The 17904-nt window shown below is 49.6% G+C and overlaps 1 protein-coding gene across 2 annotated transcripts in view; it reads right to left on the bottom strand.

Annotated features, from left to right (window-relative positions):
* ECPAS (Ecm29 proteasome adaptor and scaffold) overlaps window positions 1-17904 on the bottom strand; it is a 709962-nt gene that overhangs the window by 277402 nt on the left and 414656 nt on the right. For both annotated transcript variants that reach the window (XM_078676653.1, XM_078676652.1), the window contains exon 25: window positions 15271-15416. In XM_078676653.1, the coding sequence (XP_078532779.1) occupies window positions 15271-15416 (146 nt within the window). The remainder of the gene's footprint in view (window positions 1-15270; window positions 15417-17904) is intronic.

The raw sequence follows: 17904 nt of genomic DNA, 5'->3' as shown, positions 1-17904 counted from the left end.
ATGGCTTCAGGTCCACTGCAAGGCAAAAGATAAAACAAACACAAGGATGTCCAACAGCTCTTTTTTAAGGGGACAATCTTACGAGCACCACATCAAGTCAGAAGTTTGTTCCAGCGTTCGGCAAAAATGAATATTGTGGAAGGGTGACTGGCCACAATGTTGACATCCACCACTTCAGTTGGCAGATCAAAACTCAGTCAGTTGCCACAGCTCATGTAGATTATGCAGATTTGGTTGGAAGACTCTGGCCTGTTACTGCAACAGAAGACCCTCCAAAGGTGGTAGCCTATTATTAATTCCCTGACGTTCCAGGTGCCACTCTCTCTTGGCCCAACCCAGACCCACTAGGAAGATTTGGGGCTAGTCGTTCTTGATCTTTTTCAGAACCATAGGCTGGAGAGGCAGGAGTGTGAAAGTGCACAGAGTTCCATGTTCCTTTTCAGCCAGAATACATCTCCTAATGAGTGTACTTGCAGAAACGCCAACGTGTAAAACATTCAACATTGCACGATTTCAACAGTGGTATACAGCTCTTGCCATGATTCTCCCCACTGTTGGAACATCCTGCATCACCATGGGATATGTCACTTGTAATACATTAGGTGCCACCTACCAAACTCATCTGCTCACTGAAGCGCACCCAAGCAGGTTGGTTGGTGAAGCACAAATCTACAAAGACTATTAGTAGCATCAGCACGAATCATACAGATTGCCCCATCTTGTCCATCATGAATTGTATGAGCCAGAAAGGCCTAACGGGCTTGAGGGACTGTAGCAAGACTTCAAGGGCATATTCCACAGGGCATGCATGTAGTGAACCAATAGACAGATTGCATTAACCAACAGCAATACTAGACAGGCAGAGGAAAACATACTCTTACCAAAACCTTCAATCCTCTTGGACTTCATATCCAGAGAACCGAGGGGAATGAAGTGGAATTCACTGGCTGAAGCGTGAATCACAAAGCTCTCAGGAGTAGATTATTTAGTAAGAAAATTAGGATCAGCAGGAGCCAGTTCTCAGTCAACAAAAGTGCTCCTACGTGAATCGTAGGTCGCAGCATGCCCCATTCCGCAGCGGAATGGAAAGGACCCTAAGATGAAGCATGCCACCAAGGGGTAACCTTGGAAGAGGAAGGTTTCACAGAAAACTTTGTTTTCTCCTAGGGTACAAACTAGACTTTCCAAAAAGTCCTGGTATCCTGTTGTTTGGCAGGGTGTCTTGCAAGGGCAGTGAGCAATTCCCAAAGTGCTCTGTCGTAAGCATAGGTGTGTCTCTTTCTTACAGACATGATTATTCCAAGTCCGGCTTAGGGTCTTGCCTAAAAATAAACTGGATCCTGTGTTGAAGGTCTGTATTTTTTTTTTTTTTTTAGAAGCCCTGGAGTAGCCCATTTGATGGTAGCTGGAGCCAGGATTTTTTTTTTATTTAGCTGGCTCCACAGTTCCCGGGACCAATAGTAAAATGGGTCTAGAGAAGGCCATTGGTTTGAAAAAGTGTTAGATCAAACATGCTTGGAATGGTTTTCCTTGACTTTTTGCCTTCCGACCTCCTGTTTAACTCACTTCATTTGTGCTGGACTTAGGATTTTGGGCACTTTACCACTGCTGACCAGTGCTAAAGTGCATGCGCTCTTTCCCTTAAACATGCTAAAATTGGCTTATTCATATTGCACAAGTTACTACTTGTGTAACGATATATCTGTAAGAGACATTAGTTAGTATTAGATTCCTTACCTTAGAATATCCCCAGGCGTCAGACTGGATCCGGAAACTTTTGCGTAGCAGTACCCTTGCGCGTCGGTAGGCGTCGTCTGCGGCTCCGCGTCCGTCGTCGGCGTCGTGGGCGCTGTGATGACGTCGTCGGAGTACTTAGATGCGGCCTCCGTGTGCTGACGTCAGTTCTTAGACACATCTTTTCCGCGCCAGAAACGCAGAGCCATGTTAAAAACCAACACTGGTGCCATTGAAACTAGGGCCCTGAAAGGGGGTAACCCTAACCCTAGATATCGGTTCGCAGAACGGGGAGGATGGGTGGGTCGGTAAGGAATCTAATACTAACTAATGTCTCTTACAGATATATCGTTACACAAGTAGTAACTTGTGCATCTGAAAGAGACACGTTAGTATTAGATTCCTTACCTTAGAATAGATACCCCAGCAATACCAACCCCGATGGTGGGTCTGCGAACCAATAATCACACCAGAAAGTCCTGGAGGACAGAACGGCCAAAGAAGCCATCCCTCCGGACTTGGCTGTCCAGGCAGTAGTGTCTTGCAAACGTGTGCAGTGATGCCTACGTAGCCGCCTGACAGATGTCCTGTAAGGGCACCCCCCGGCCCAGGGCAGTTGTAGTCGCCGTGGCTCGGGTGGAATGAGCCCGTAATCCAACAGGGGGCTCCTTTCTAGCCAAGGAGTAGCATGCCTGGATACACAAGATGATCCACCGGGAGATGGTCCTCTTGTGCACTGCTTTCCCCTTCTTAGCGCCCACGTAACCAACAAAGAGTTGGTCATCCACCCGGAACTGGCGTGTGCGATCCAAGTAAAATGAGAGTGCACGTTTTGGGTCCAGACGGTGGAGCCGCTCTTCCTCTTTAGAGGGATGCGGTGGCGGGAAGAAGGTTGGCAAGGTGATAGACTGCCCGATGTGGAAGGCCGTGACAATCTTGGGCAGGAAAGATGGCTTAGTATGCAACACCACTTTGTCCGGATGGACAGAAAGGAAAGGTGGAGTACAAGGAAGGGCCTGGAGCTCACTCACTCTCCTGGCAGAGGTGATGGCAACCAGGAAAGCAGTCTTCAGAGTTAGAAGGCGGAGAGGACAGTTGTGAAGTGGCTCAAAGGGAGCGCACATCAGAAATGTAAGAACCAGGTTCAAGTCCCACTGAGGCATCACAAACGGAACAGGAGGAAACGTGTGTGTGATGCCCTTAAGAAATCTATTTACAATAGGGGACTTGAAAAAAGAAGGTTGATCAGGCAGCCTCAGAAAGGCTGAAAGGGCAGAAAGGTAGCCCTTGATAGTGCCCAGAGCAGAGCCCTGCTGGGCAAGAGAAAGAAGGAAGAGAAGAACCTCAGAGAGAGGGGCAGCAAGAGGATCCACAGCCTTTGCTGTGCACCATGCCACAAATCTGTTCCACCTGCAGGCGTATACCGACTTTGTGGAGGGACGCCTGGCTGCCAGAATGACGTTACAGACTTCAGGAGGCAAGTCAAATGGCCTCAACTGTCGCCGCTCAATCTCCAAGCATGGAGGTGGAGACTGGACAGGTTTGGGTGGAGGACCGTCCCCTGTTGCTGCGACAGAAGGTCCTCCTGAAGAGGCAGACGAACCGGGGGATCGACTGACATACTGAGTAGCTCTGGATACCAGTACCTTCGTGCCCAGTCCGGAGCCACAAGGATGACTTGGGCCCGGTTGCGCTTGATCTTCTTCAGCACTCTGGGCAGAAGTGGTATAGGCAGGAAGGCGTACAACAGACCGCAACTCCACACGCGACGAAAAGCGTCGCCGAGCGAGTGCCGCCTTGGAAATTCCAACGCGCAGAACTGATAACATTGCGTGTTCTCTTCGGTGGCGAATAGATCTAACCAAGGCTCTCCCCATCGCTGAAAGAGGCCTTGCGCCACGTCCGAGTTCAGACGCCATTCGTGATCCATCATGCACCGACGGCTGAGCTCGTCCGTTCAGAGAACCTGACAGATGTTGAGCCACCAGGGTCACGCCCTGGCGTTCCAGCCATTGCCAGAGGCGCAGAGCCTCCTGGCAAAGGGTCCACGACCCCACCCCGCCCTGTTTGCTGCAGTACCACATGGTGGTGGTGTTGTCCGTGAACACCTGCACTACACTCCCCCGGACAGAGGGGAGGAATGCCTTCAGTGCTAGACGAATCGCCCGTAACTCCAACAGGTTGATGTGGAGCCGGGCCTCCGCCGGAGACCAGAGGCCTCTGATCTCCGCCTCTCCCATGTGGCCACCCCAGCTCTGGAGGGACGCGTCCGTCTAAACTACGTGCTCCGGTTGGGGAAGGGAGAGGGATCTGCCGCTGACCCAATCGCGGTCCGTGAGCCAACACTGCAGCTGTCTCGCAGTGCCCTCCGAGATCAGGACGTGGTCGGACAGGTTGCCCTGATGCTGGGCCCACTGAAACTTCAGGTCCCACTGCAGAGCCCGCATCCGCCACCTGGCGTGATGCACCAGTAGGATGCAGGAGGCCATCAGCCCCAGAAGCCGCAGCGTCAACCTGACCGAGACCCGGGATAACGGCTGAAAGATGGGAATCGGAGCCTGAATATCCCGGACCCGCTGTTCGGGTGGATAAACACGAAACCGCGCCGAGTCGAGAACCGCTCCGATGAAAAGGAGCTTCTGAGAGGGGCACAGGTGTGACTTCGGCACATTGATGGAGAACCCCAGCCGGTGCAGGAGATCTGCCGTAGTCTGGAGGTGGCTGACGACTGTCTGGGGCGAGCCCGCCTTCAACAACCAGTCGTCGAGGTAGGGGAAGACTGAAACCCTTAACCTGCACAGATGAGCTGCGACCACCGCCATCACCTTTGTGAACACCCGTGGGGCGCTGGTAAGGCCGAAGGGGAGCACGGTAAACTGAAAGTGCTTGTGGCCAACCGTGAACCGCAGGTAGCGGAGGTGGGCCGGCAGGACGGGGATGTGGAAATAAGCGTCCTGCAAGTCCAACGCTACCATCCAGTCTCCTGGGTCCAGGGCAGCAAGGACCTGAGCTAGTGTCAGCATTGAAAGCATGGACTAGGAGGGTTTAGAGGCGGATGCTGCGGGGTAAGGTGTGGACTGACCTCGCCGTTGTCCCCGACCGCCGGGACGGCGGTTCCCACGGCCGCCACCGCGTTGGGTATTACCCTGCGGAGCGTGGCTGGCAGCACGTATGGGTACACCCCTTCCATGGCCACGAAAGGAGTGAAAGGCAGCCGATTGCTGGCGCGGGGCCGAGAGGCCCAAGGACTTGGCCGTAGCCCTGGAGTCCTTAAAGCGCTCAAGCGCATGGTCTGTCTTGTCGCCAAAGAGGCGACGGCCATCAAACATCAGTGTGTTTTGGACATCGGCCGAAAAGTTGGCAGACCTCAACCAGGCGTGGCGTCTGACCGCCACCGTCGTTGCCATCGCCATCGCTCTACCTAGTGAGTCGGTGGTATCCAGCCCACACCGGATAGAATATTTGGCTGCATCCCGGGCCTCCACAAGGGCTTGGCCGAGTTTGGCCCGTACCTCCAACGGACACTCTGGCAGCACATCCGCAAACGTATCCCACAGAGAGTGGGTGTAGCGGCCCAAGAGGCATGAGGTATTGGAAGACAGCAGTCCCAGACTAAGGGACGAGAAGATCTTTTTGCCGTACTGCTCGTACCTCTTGGATTCCCTGTCCGGTGGCGCCGACGGGAAAGCGGTCTGGGAATTGGAGGCCTGGATGACCAGGCTCTCGGGGGTGGGATGGGTGGACAGGAAACATGGGTCACCCGGGGCTGGGCGGTGGCGTCTGGCCACGTTCCTATCTACGGGCGAACCCGTAGCGGGCTTGGACCAGGTGCCCAGAAGAACGTCGGTCAAGGCCTCATTAAAGGGCAGCAGAGGCTCGGCCGAGCTTGACTGCGGTTTAAGGACCTCAGTGAGGAGATTAGTCCTCACGGCCGCGACGAGGAGCTCAAGGCCCAAGGCCTTGGCAGCCCTCATCAACACCACACTGTAGGTTGCCCCCTCCTCCGAAGCCACGGTAGGAGGGGAGACAAAACCAGTGTCTGGAGAGGTGTCCAGGCCACTGGCCTCCCCAAGGTCTCCTGCCCAGTCCTCATGAGACTGACACTCTTGGATCAGAGGGTCCTCAGACTCATCCCAATCCCCTTCATCACCCATCTCCTGATACTCAGGGTTCTCAATCAATGGGGCCTGTTCATAGAAGTGAAACTCCCCAAAAGACGTCTGGAGCGGCGCCCATCGGGCCGTCCCGACGTCGGAACAGGAACGAAGGGGGCATCAGGGACGGTGCCGCCCGAGGACGGCGCCGGAGGCGATACCGGATGATCCGACGCCGGGGAGGTCGTAAGGTCCACCTGCGACGACCCAGATCCCGACGAAGGTCTAGCGGGGTCCCGCGGCGCCGGGCCCGAAGGCGCCGGCAGCGCCGGGACCGCTGGACCCTGCGGCGCCAGGCCGGAAGGCACCGGCGACGTCGAGATTGTGGAGCCCTGCGGTGCCGAAGCACCCGACGGCATCGGGGTAGAAGCCCCCGACCCGCTAGAGGCCCCAGACGGGTCCGCTGGGCCAGAAGGCGCTGCGGAGCCCGTCTGAGGAGAGAGTTTCCTCATGGCCATGAGCAAGCGCTCGATCTCCTCCGGCGTCACGTCTTGCCCAGGGACCGGAGGGTGTGGAGCTGGACGCGGCGCCCGCGACTCCGACGGAGCCGCCTGGGTGGTGTCACCCGAACCCCCGGCCGCATCGCGCGAGCGTCGGGGGGAGTCCGAAGAGCGATGACGCCTCTTGGGCTTCTTGTGCTTCTTACCTGACGACGACTTCGACCCGGAGGAGTGCTGCCTACTCTCGGAACTGTGGTGGATCCTGTGAGAAGTTGGCCTGGTATATGATGCTCACTAGTTCTAGTGATCACCTTGTACCATGCCAAGCAACCCTTATGGTGCAGGTTGTAAAGTCAACCTTAGAGACAAGCTATCCTAGGGGTAGCATGGACTAAGCAGTCTTAGGCTAAACTCTGTAAAGGCATGTGAAGCAAGCTGTTTTACCATACACAATCCCTTGAATACCAAATGAAAGGACACCACACAGATATATATTGAAAATATATATGGATTTATTACTACAAATATCCCTGATACTCTTTATGAGCACAGAAGCAAATGCGTTAAAACAAAACACAGTTAAAATACACAAAAGTTGCACAATATGGATGAGCCCTAGGGGCCACCTAAACCATATACTAAGAAAGTGGTATAAGAGATGCCACTTGGACAGGAAATAGGCCTAGGGCCTGGGGAATCGCTGGAGCTGTTCGGGACTAACAGTGAAGAAGTCGGGAAAGGCCCGCGGGACTCGGGTGCAGTGTTTAAAGTGCACGCACTCACCAATGCAAAGTCTATGGTGCGCAAAAAGTACAAAGTTAGTTAGAAAGGAAACTTCCGAGTGACCTAGAAGGATGAAACTTCAGACACAGACACTAGAGGTGTGTACCAGTGTGGGAACACCGGCGGAGCTGAGTTACCTCACCCACAGGAAGCGGGTGCATAGGGTCGAAGTAGTGTCGTGTTTCGTCACGCAGGTCGATGGTGCTTGGAGCTGAAGATGCTGCAGGCGGCTCGATGTGAAGAGATCCGGTGGATCCAAGGGTGGATCTGAAGAGGTGAAGACCTGAAAGCAGAGGGGACAATGTTCAAAGTCACTAGCCAGTGACTACCGTGGAACCAGAGTGGAACCAGGCGATGTCGGGTGCAAACAGGCGTCGAGGTGTAGCTTCTCTCTGCAGCCACGTGGACACGAGGGGGTCGAAGACGTCCAGGAGTCGGTCACGAGCTGTCCCACGCAGGCTTCTCGCTGTTGGCGGTGTCGGCAACTTGATTGAAGCAAACAGGCCTTGGCTAAAGCAAGCCACGCAGGAATCGAAAAAGGCTTGTTACTCGGACCAGCAAGGTCAGAGCAGGGGCTCCTTTTTACAGGAGCAAGGGCAAGTCTGGAGCAACCAGACCCGCAGTGAAAGTTGTAGGTTTCGTCGCCAAGATGGCCACTAGCCACGTGGCAAGTGGACGGGAAGGCGCGTCGAGTGGCACAATGCAAAAGGGCCCCACGCAGATCGTGGAGATGCTGGGGGGCTGATCTTCGGTGCAAGGGCTGCTCGAGGTTGGGGCTTCTCAAACCCCAAAGCACAGCGTCGAGGGTGCCTCTGATGCTGCGCAGTCAGCGTTTCGGGGGTCTTCCGAAAGGGCCGGTCCCACGTCTCTCGGTGCCTCCGCGGGTCCCTTCTTTGCAGGGACTGTGGATCGGCTGTGAGAAGTCTGGGAGTCTGGGTCTTGTCAGGCTCTGGGCTCGGGCTCCGGCGGGAGGCGGCAAAGCAGACGTCGAGTTGCTGGTTGGTGCCTGTGTTCACAGGGTGGTCACTCCTTGGCCACAAGGGAGATTCTCTTCCGTCTTCTGAGCAGCAGAATGTCGAAGTCCAGTCTTCTTCTGTATTTCAAGTTGATTCAGGATGATCTGCAGTCTCAGGACACAGCTCCCACTCTTATTCGAATCTAGGGGGCCGGATCACCTACTAGGTCCCTCCTCTGGGTGGAACCAGGAAGGGGGGTGGTTACACCCCCTTTCCTTTGTCCAGTTTCGCGCCAGGACTGGGGCTGGAAAGCCCCAGCACCGGTTTGAACTGGCCTATGCACAGGGACACCTTGTGTGCCCCAGGCATGTCTGATTCTATTCAGCCCTGTCCTACCCAATACACAAAATCCTGTCTGGAGTGGTGCTAGCACCTCCCCAGGCAGGAAACCCTTTGTCCAAGCTGCCCTCGCTGGAAGGACTCCCAGCAGCAGGAGGTCAGACTTGTGTCTGTGGTGGCAGCATCCATTTTGTGATGCTAAGGCTCTGTTTAACTTTAACCGGGGTTCAGGCTAGGTACATGTCGTGTCCCTCTAGAAGGGTGAAATGCTACCCCCGTCGCCAGACCTGGCGAGGGGGTAGTATTCCAATTCGTATGACACCTTACTCGACATGTTTTGATAAAGCCAAACCTAAGATAGCATTTAACCGCGAGGATTATAATGCACTTAAGAGTATATGGTATGGCAATATCATGGAACAGCTAAAGGACATGGTTCCGAAAGCTGCAGACAGGCTCAGCTCATGCCAGAGCACCATCTCACATATTTCCAAGCACTCTGCCTCCAGGATTGATGAGGCCTTCCATAGGAGTGGCTGATAGGAACATATGTGTCCATTTTAGGTTAGGTATAGGCATACTACACCTAAGTAAGGGGTGGTTACACCGACTTACCCCAGCTGAGTGATCAGCCAGTTGTGTCAAATATGGAGGCCAGGCCAGGGGTGGCACAATACATGCTGCAGCCCCTGGTAGGCCTTGGAAGCACCTATGCCCTGGGTACCTGGGTACACTGTTACAGGGGCCAATAAGGTGAACCAGTTCCAATTTCGTTATGCACCTAAAGTACATGGGTTACAATTTAGAGAGAGAACAGCAGGCTGTGGGTCTGATTAGCAGGCCCACAGCCACATTAAGTCATAAACCAGTGAAGCAAAAAGCAAAAATTTGGGGTGACCATAGGATAGCAGACCCTACTCTCCTACAGATCCGAGCCCGCGACCTGTCCCTCGACCTCCCGTGGGACCGAGACCTCTCGCGGCGCGGGACCGACTGCCGGAGTTCGAGTCGCCTGCGGGACCGCTCCTGCCTGGCTTTCGAAGAGAGGGCCCGGCAGTCGGAGCAGGCCTTGTCGTCGTGGTCGACGCCTAGACACAGGTGGTGAGGGTCCGTGACCGACATTGTGCAGTCGCAATCCTAGCAGTGCTTAAAGCCAGGCATCCCTTCGGCACCGATCGGAGTCGTAAGACTTTGAGAAATGATCAAAATGATCCAAAAAGTTAGTCAAAAATTGACTAAGGGTTACTGCTTTTTCCAGATCTGCGCTTGCTGGCGCGGAAAAAAGAAGAATAATGTCTAACAATTGACGTTAGCACGCGGAGGCGGCGTCTAAGTACTCCGACGACGTCATCACGGCGCCCACGACGGACTCGGAGCCGCAGACGACGCCTACCGACGCGCAAGGGTACTGCTACGCAAAAGTTTCCGGATCCAGTCTGACGCCTGGGGATATTCTAAGGTAAGGAATCTAATACTAACGTCTCTCTTTCAGATGACATGTGCCCAGGGCCTGTAAGTGAACTGCTACTGGTCGGCCGGCAGCACCGATTGTGCCACTCACTTCAGTAGCCCTTTAAACATGTCTCAGGCCTGCCATGAAGGAGCCTGTGTGTGCAGCTTTAAACTGCTAGGTCAGCCTCGCAAGTTAACCCCCTTGCCGGGCCCAAACCTTCCATTTTTAATACATATAAGTTACCCATAAGGGAGGCCCTACACAGCCCTAAGGCAGGGTGCAATGTATTTAAAAAAAACAGGACATATACTTTTAGTTTCAAATGTATTTTTATTGAATATGTCAACAAGCAGATAATGAGACATCTCTATCTTAGGTGCAGGCAAGTGGCATACATAGCGGGCGGGACAGACAAGCATGTCTTCCCTATCATGAAGGAATAAGCAATATAGGTATGGCAGAAGAGCAATGTGACATCGTAAGTGCGGCAAAACTGTTAAGCAGTCAAATGACATGAAAAGAACGACAACAACCAGAAACTCCCCGCCCCCTCCCCCAGACCCCCTCCCGACCAGTGTGCCCTGAAATGTCAGTGGAATCATCAATGCGCCAGGGAAGATCCGTGTGGCCGTCTGGCGGTTCACCGAGAGTCGTCAGTGGTATTGGTGAGACGTAGGATTCGAAGATACTTAGGGCATGTAATTTCATTGAACTCTTTGGATAGGAGATTCAGTAAAGGAAGCCACGTCTTCCGAAAGGCTTCTGCAGAATTAGTGAAGGACATATACTTTTAAGTTTTGCATGTCCTGGTAGTGAAAAACTATTGTATTTGTTTTTTTACTACTGCAAAGCCTATCTCTCACACAGGTCAAGATTGGGATTACCTTTATACATTTTATAAGTGTAATTTTCAATTGGGAAAAGATAGATTTTTCAAGTTTGGGCTCTCTCGACTCACAATTTAAAATCACAACTTAAGGTAACATTGGATTTCAAGTTGCAAGTCTGAAAATGCCACTTTTAGAAAGTGCAAAAAGAACAATTGATGGACAGAATGCTGAACAATGTCAAACATTCACCTCCAGTACAGAGATCTGGACCTAAATCAATCGGTTTTTTTGCTCACCAATGCATTCCATTTTGGACCCAGACATATGCAAATCAGTCTTGACCTTGCTCCCCATGGGAGCAGTCCAGCCTGAAATGCCAGGCAGGTCCTCACTAGACCAAAAACAAGCATCCATGGTCCGCTTTCGGGGCATCACACCCCAACAGGCTAGCTTGACTACAGTGGCATGGCGAGCACAGCACCCACGTCTGGGCATACACATCCCTCTTGGGGTGACAAATGCAAAAAGAACAATTGATGGACGGAATGCTGAGCAATGTCAAACATTCACCCCCAGTACAGAGATCTGGGCCTAAACCCATCGCTTTTTTGCTCACCATGCCATTCTGAGATGGTATGGTGTGCAGAATAATGATGGATTGGGATGCGGCCTGAGTGATTACCAGTTGCTGAGACCAATTCAAGCAATCCTTCCATCACTGTTTTGTGTACTTATTATGTCATCCTAAGTGAGACGGGTATGCCCAGACGTGGGTTCTGTCGACACGGTCATTGGAACCAAAATGTACCTGGCTGATGAGCCCATAACTAGGGAAAAATCGGTCCTGGGTTGATGGTGTTCCGGTTTAGAGAGGACCTAGCTTGGCAGTTCAGGGCTGGACTATTCCTATTGGACCAGGATCAAGACTGATTTGCATATAGCTGGGTCCAACCCGAGGTCGCATGGTGCACAGAGTAAAGGTGTATTGGGATGCGCCCCAAGTGATTACTAGTGACTGAGATTAATTCAAACATTCCTTCCATCACTGTTTAGTATACTTATTGTGTTGCCCTAAGTGGGACGGGTATGCCCAGACATGGGTTTCTTACACACTGTCATTGAAACCAAGCTGTACCCGGCTGATGAGCCCATAACTAAGGTGAAACTGTTCCTGGCTTGATTGTGTTCCAGTTTAAGGATGACCTAGCTTGGCAGTTCGGGTGGACTGTTCCTATTGGAGCAGGGTCAAGACTGATTGTCCTATATCTGGGTCCAAACGGAGGTGGCATTGTGTGCAGAATAACAATGGATTGGGTTGTGGCCTGAGTGATTACCAGTGGCTGAGATTAAGTCAAGCATTTCTTCCATCAATGATTTGTATGCTTTTAGAAAGTTGGCATTTTCTTACTTTAATTATTCTGTGACTCTGCCTGTCTCTAAATTCACATCTGGGGTGGGTGACAGCTGGTCTTAGTACATTCCCTCCAGAGAGCCACACACAAAGGGAGCTTAGGTGTGCCTGATGGGCCATCCACATCCTGATGGGCCATTAACATCCAGATAGCTCATCCTGGGCAGAATGGGAGGGACGAGCGGACACTTGCACCTCAGTGGGCTGTGCGTGTCCTCACATAAGAGGCTGCAAACCCCATGTAGTGAGTCTGGAGCCAGGGCAGGGACTTTGTGCACTTCAAAGACCTCTCTTTAAAGTCTCCACCACTTCGAAGGCACAACTGGGCATAAGTACTGGACCCATGACACCACCAACTCAGTACACTTCTGGACTCTAGGACATTCTACCAGGATGAAGGACTGCAGGAAGGACTGTCACTCTGCTGGACTCCTGCTTTGCTCTGCCTGCCCTGCTGAACTCCTTGTCTGGGAGTGAGAAGGACTGGACCTGCATCTCTACATCCCCAGAACCAAGGTGACTCCAAGAGCTTGCTGGCTTGCCTCCTGTTCTGAAGTCTCAGGGACATCAACGACTTCCAACAACCTTGCTACAGCCTCTTGACTGTACCAACTATGAGTCCGGCCCGGCCAAGAAGTGCCAATCTAGTCCTGGGCCCTAGAGGTGAGTTTGTTGATTATTTTCTGCAAAAGCCACACATCCGCGATGTTGCGCCAATCAGAACTGGCACATTTCTCTTGACCTGAAGCATTGCCGCTGCTGCTCGAACTGCGGACTGTTAAAGTAAGAAAATGCCAGCTTTCTAAAAGCATACAAAACAGTGATGGAAGGAATGCTTGAATGAAACTCAGCCACTCGTAATCACTCGGGCCACAACACAATCCATTGTTATTATGCACATAATGCCACCTCAGTTTGGACCCAGCTACATGCAAATCAGTCTTGACCCTGCTCCTACAGGAACAGTCCAGCCGGAACTGGTTTTAATCATAAACAGCATGGCTGTTGAAAATGAAAAATATCATCATGGATCTATCGGACAGATATGCATGTGTTAAGTTAACTGTTTTGGACGTGGGAATATTATCATCAATGTATACTTGGTTGGTATATTATTCACCTGCTGTGTAAGCTCTGACATTTTCTGTGACTCCTACACTTACCGCTCTTGTAATATCAATCCTTAGGTAGCCTCTAATTTTGCGGTGTGACATGGAACAGCTTCCTAAAGCTGTAAACTAATACTATGTGTATGTTCGTAACTCCACCCTTCGCGGATCACAGTCTACTAATCAGACCCTAGACCGCATCTTGAGTACCGGACTCAGACGGTTCCCAGCAAACCTCTTCACGGTGCCCCCACCTGGTGACGACAGTGGATCTCCTGACCCTGCAACCTCCCAATTGTTAACCATCGACCCGGCCGGAATGGGGCTCTGTTCTCGCGCCGTACACATGTCGGAACTCACCCAGGAGACGACAGTGGATCTCCTGACCCTGCAATCCCCTCACTGCTAATCATCTACCCGGCCGGAACAGGGCTCCGTTCTCGTGCCGTACACCACTCTCGTTAACTGGCAACCCGGTCCTTTTGAAAATCATAAATCTATAGGATCGAAACGCCATCGACCCACACTACAGCGCAACTCAGGGCACAGCATCTTCTTTGGTTCCCAATTTAATAACAATTGCTTATTCTCCAAGAAGGAACCAACAATCTTGCATATATTGCTTTCAATTTTGTCACTGGCCGGGGTGCATACCTCAGCCAACCAGAAACCCCATCTCTAACACACACTATATCAATGTTTAAAAAATAAATAAAATAAGCCTAAATAAGTCATGCATATTAGACACAACCCCTGGCACCACCACATATATAACACAGCTCAAAGGTATGCAGTGGGTTACTAATGTAGTGGGTCTTTTTCGTGGCTTATATTTCAAATTATATTCATACTTAGACATCCTTCAACAAAATATTAGACAACCCCTAATTCACTCACACAGAAAGCACAGCTCCATGACATACTGTTAGTTAAGCATTTACCACCTCAACATACTCATTACTTTTCGCCTCCAACTACAAAAATAGTACACATTAAAACATGAACCCCAGAAAATCATACATACAACAGAGCATCAAGCCATATATTTGGCTAAACACTTGCCATCAGAACATCATTCCCACACGGTTATATTAATATTTTGACCTATACAGAGAAAACACAACACTACTCCAAACCACAGACGTGGCTAAGCATTCGCGACCTCAACAGTACCTCCATATCCTCCTAACAATCCATGTATCAAACATCCAGAAGAAGGTATGTTACATACAACAAACCCTAATGCGCACATCAGGACATCAAGGCCAATTAACAAAGATACATGCAAACTTCAGAGTGAATGCCAAACCCACAGAGGAAAAACAGCACTTTCAGCAGAAAAAAAGACATGGAAAAGTCTTCAGCACACACATTCCTACAAATAATGCTTCACAGGGATCCAAAAATGATCAAGCCAGCCAGTAACAATTTCAACATAATACCTTGCTAAGAAGTACATTCATGGATTTCACTCTTGCTGGCCCCCAACCAATATAATTCACATTTAAATACTATGATACACAACCAAATGCTATAGCAAGAATTTACATTGACTCCAATTACTAGGCCATAATAACAGCAGCGATTCTTTAAGCAAATTTGCATTACAAAAGTGCAGAAGGATATTGGTAGGCAAAACCTGTGTAGTTTGTTGCCTTTACATATAAGAATGCTGATTGGAGTGCCTAATTTTCAATGCTGTAGTTGTCATGATCGAATATCAGGTTAACTTATATGTTGCCAATCATAAGCCAGTTGTGTCCAGGCCCATCACCCTAGCTTTCCTTAAGCCTTATCAATAAGACAAACACAAACACGGTCACTAAACAGGGTGAAACCCCATGTACAAACTTGCCTCTAGCCATTTATGTTGCTTCGCACTGCAACAAAGGGATAACTAATCTCTTATCAGGGACATCTACAGTAAGGTTTTCTGCATCCTAATCTAGCACCTCGGATGGTTTTTAAAGGAGAAAAATTTCTAAGGAAAAAGAATCCATAACAAATATATTTCCACCCCATTCAACAAAAGATTCCACCTTACCAAGACAAACATGTTACCTTGATTTCTTTATGGTTGCTAAGCCGCTTCACAAATGATAGAAGCCAGATGCAAGCAGCTTGCCTAACATGTGGGTTGGTACTGACAATCTGTTTATGCAGAATTATATCCAGGACCCATGGCACCACATCATTCACCTTCATATCTAGTAGAGTGAAAAAACAAAAGACACATCTCAATAATTGAGAAAAAAAAGCAAAGCAGAATGTTGGAACTTTTCTCCCTGGAATTAGCTCATGTCACATTTAATGTATTTAATTCATTACACACCTTTTCCATCTCTAGCATCATAAAACACAAATACAAGATGCAATATTGATTATGATTTAATCTCACATATTACCCCAACATTCAACATCCATGCAATAACCCTTAAGACCCAAGATGTGCGAGGCCAAACCTATGCATTGTTGCAGTAGGCAAGTACTTTCAACATTCATTCTGGTCAGAATTAGCGTTATTCCCTCACCTCTAAGTCACTCATTACTGGGAGAAATGTGGCCTAACCGCTAGAGCTGCCTACTTTGGTATAAGCTTCAAGTCCCAGAGTCTGCTCAATATCCTGTGACTCTGGACAAATAACTTAATACTTAATCCCCATGTTTCCTATTATAAAAGAAAAATCTGAACTTGTGTACTGTGTAATATAATCTGCTGCCCATGTAAAGTGCTCTAATGACACTGGGCCACGTTTGGGTTATTTAAAACTGTAAACAAAATAAGAAAATATACACAAATACTCATATATTGACCCAGTTGCAAAATTACTATTTGCAAAGTCAAACCTCTGATAAGTGGGTACATGGTGAATACGTAAAAAGAAATAAAACTGGTAAACAGAGTAGTGAATTGTCTGAAACTGTAAAAGAAGAATCAAATGTACAAGGTACTTACCTTTGTTAACGCTCTTTCTGGTGGATACTCTAACTGCAGATTTCTCACATTAGAATATTCCCCAAGCACCAGGCAGGATCCAGAAACTTTTTTCAACAGTGCCAGACGGGGCTCCACACTGGTGCAGTACTGTATTGGAAGTGATGGAGCGTGGCGCATGTCAATTTCTTATTTCAGCTTCTGCACGGTCAGACACGAAACATGAATAATTGCAGGAACCAGAGTGCTGATCTCTGACTTGGGATATTTTGGGTTTTAAAAAAGGGACGACTTCATAGAACAGGGAGGTGGGAGTGCGAGGAAGAATATGCGGTTAGAGTATCCACTCAAAAGAGAGTTACCAACGCTAAGAAACTTTTTCTTTTGATGGATCCTTCTAAATGTAGATTCCTCACCTCAAAATAGGCACCAATGCAGGCTCTGTGGAGTGGACTCCGCCCAGAACATCCAGTTGGACCGAGTAGGTTAAGAGTTTGTCTCATCAGACCTGGCCAACAAGAGTGGCATGCTTCTTGAACATATCTAGCCACGTCGCAGCCTAGAAGATGTCAAGAAAAGGCACACTGCGTGAGTGATAGCAGCCTTAGCCCTGGTGGAATGGGGCATCAGACAGTTGATGCGCCCCTTCCTAGCCAGTGCATAGCAGATCTTGATCCAGTGGGCTATGCACCTCGGCACGGTCCTCTTCTGCACAGTCTTCCCTTTTTTCGGCCCAGAGAACACCACAAAAAGCTGCAGATAGCCCACATGGGGTCCCCTGGTTTGATCAATGTAAAAGCTGTTTCGTGGTCTGATGATGGAGACTCTTCTCCTCTTTTGGAGGGCGTGGTGGCGGAGGGGGCAAAGAACACAGCCATGCTGGTGATCTGCCCAATGTGAAAAGGAGTCATAAAATTTGGTAAGAATGCTGTCCGAGTCCACAGCACCAACATGTACAGGACAAGCATTTGCAATGCAATAGGTCTCGCATTAGGAAAGTTTGAGCTATTGGTATTGTAAATGACAAATATTTTTTTTCTGTGTTGGTTTTGAAAATAGCGAAATTAATAGCTTTGTCATTTACAATGCCAATAGTTTTAACTTTCGCAAATGTGACATTGTATTTACATGACTTAGATGTATTGATATTACAAATAACAATGGCTTTTATTTTTTTAAATAATTAATACTTAAATAAAAGTTATTGTAATTTATAATGGCAATAGCTTAAACTTTTGTAAATAACTTTTGGGAAGATTATGTTAATTGTATTTTATTGTGACGAAAATCCAAGAACAGAAGTGAAATATTAACATTTTTTTGGTGACATTTGTAATAAAGCTTGAAACATTGAGGGAACATATTTGAACCAGTTGTTGAATTGAATTGTTGCACAGAGTGATGCTGTGGCATTTAGTGGTGCTGAGTGATGCTGTGGTGTTAAGTGGTGCCAAGTGATGCTGTAGCGTTGAGTGGTGCTGTGGCGTTGAGTGGTGCTGAGTGATGCTGTAGCATTGAGTTATGCTGTGGTGCAGAGTGATGCTGTAGTGCAGAGTGATGCTGTAGTGCAGAGTGATGCTGTAGTGCAGAGTGATGCTGCGGTGCTGAGTGATGCTGTGGTACTGGGGCGTTGAGTGGTACTGAGGCGTTGAGTGATGCCGTGGCGTGGAGTGATGCCGTGGCGTGGAGTGATGCCGTGGCGTGGAGTGATGCCGTGGCGTGGAGTGATGCCGTGGCGTGGAGTGATGCCGTGGCGTGGA

Source organism: Lissotriton helveticus, chromosome 2_1, assembly GCF_964261635.1.
Source record: "Lissotriton helveticus chromosome 2_1, aLisHel1.1, whole genome shotgun sequence".
Lineage (NCBI taxonomy): Eukaryota > Metazoa > Chordata > Amphibia > Caudata > Salamandridae > Lissotriton > Lissotriton helveticus.
This window is presented reverse-complemented; position numbering and strand designations above follow the sequence as displayed.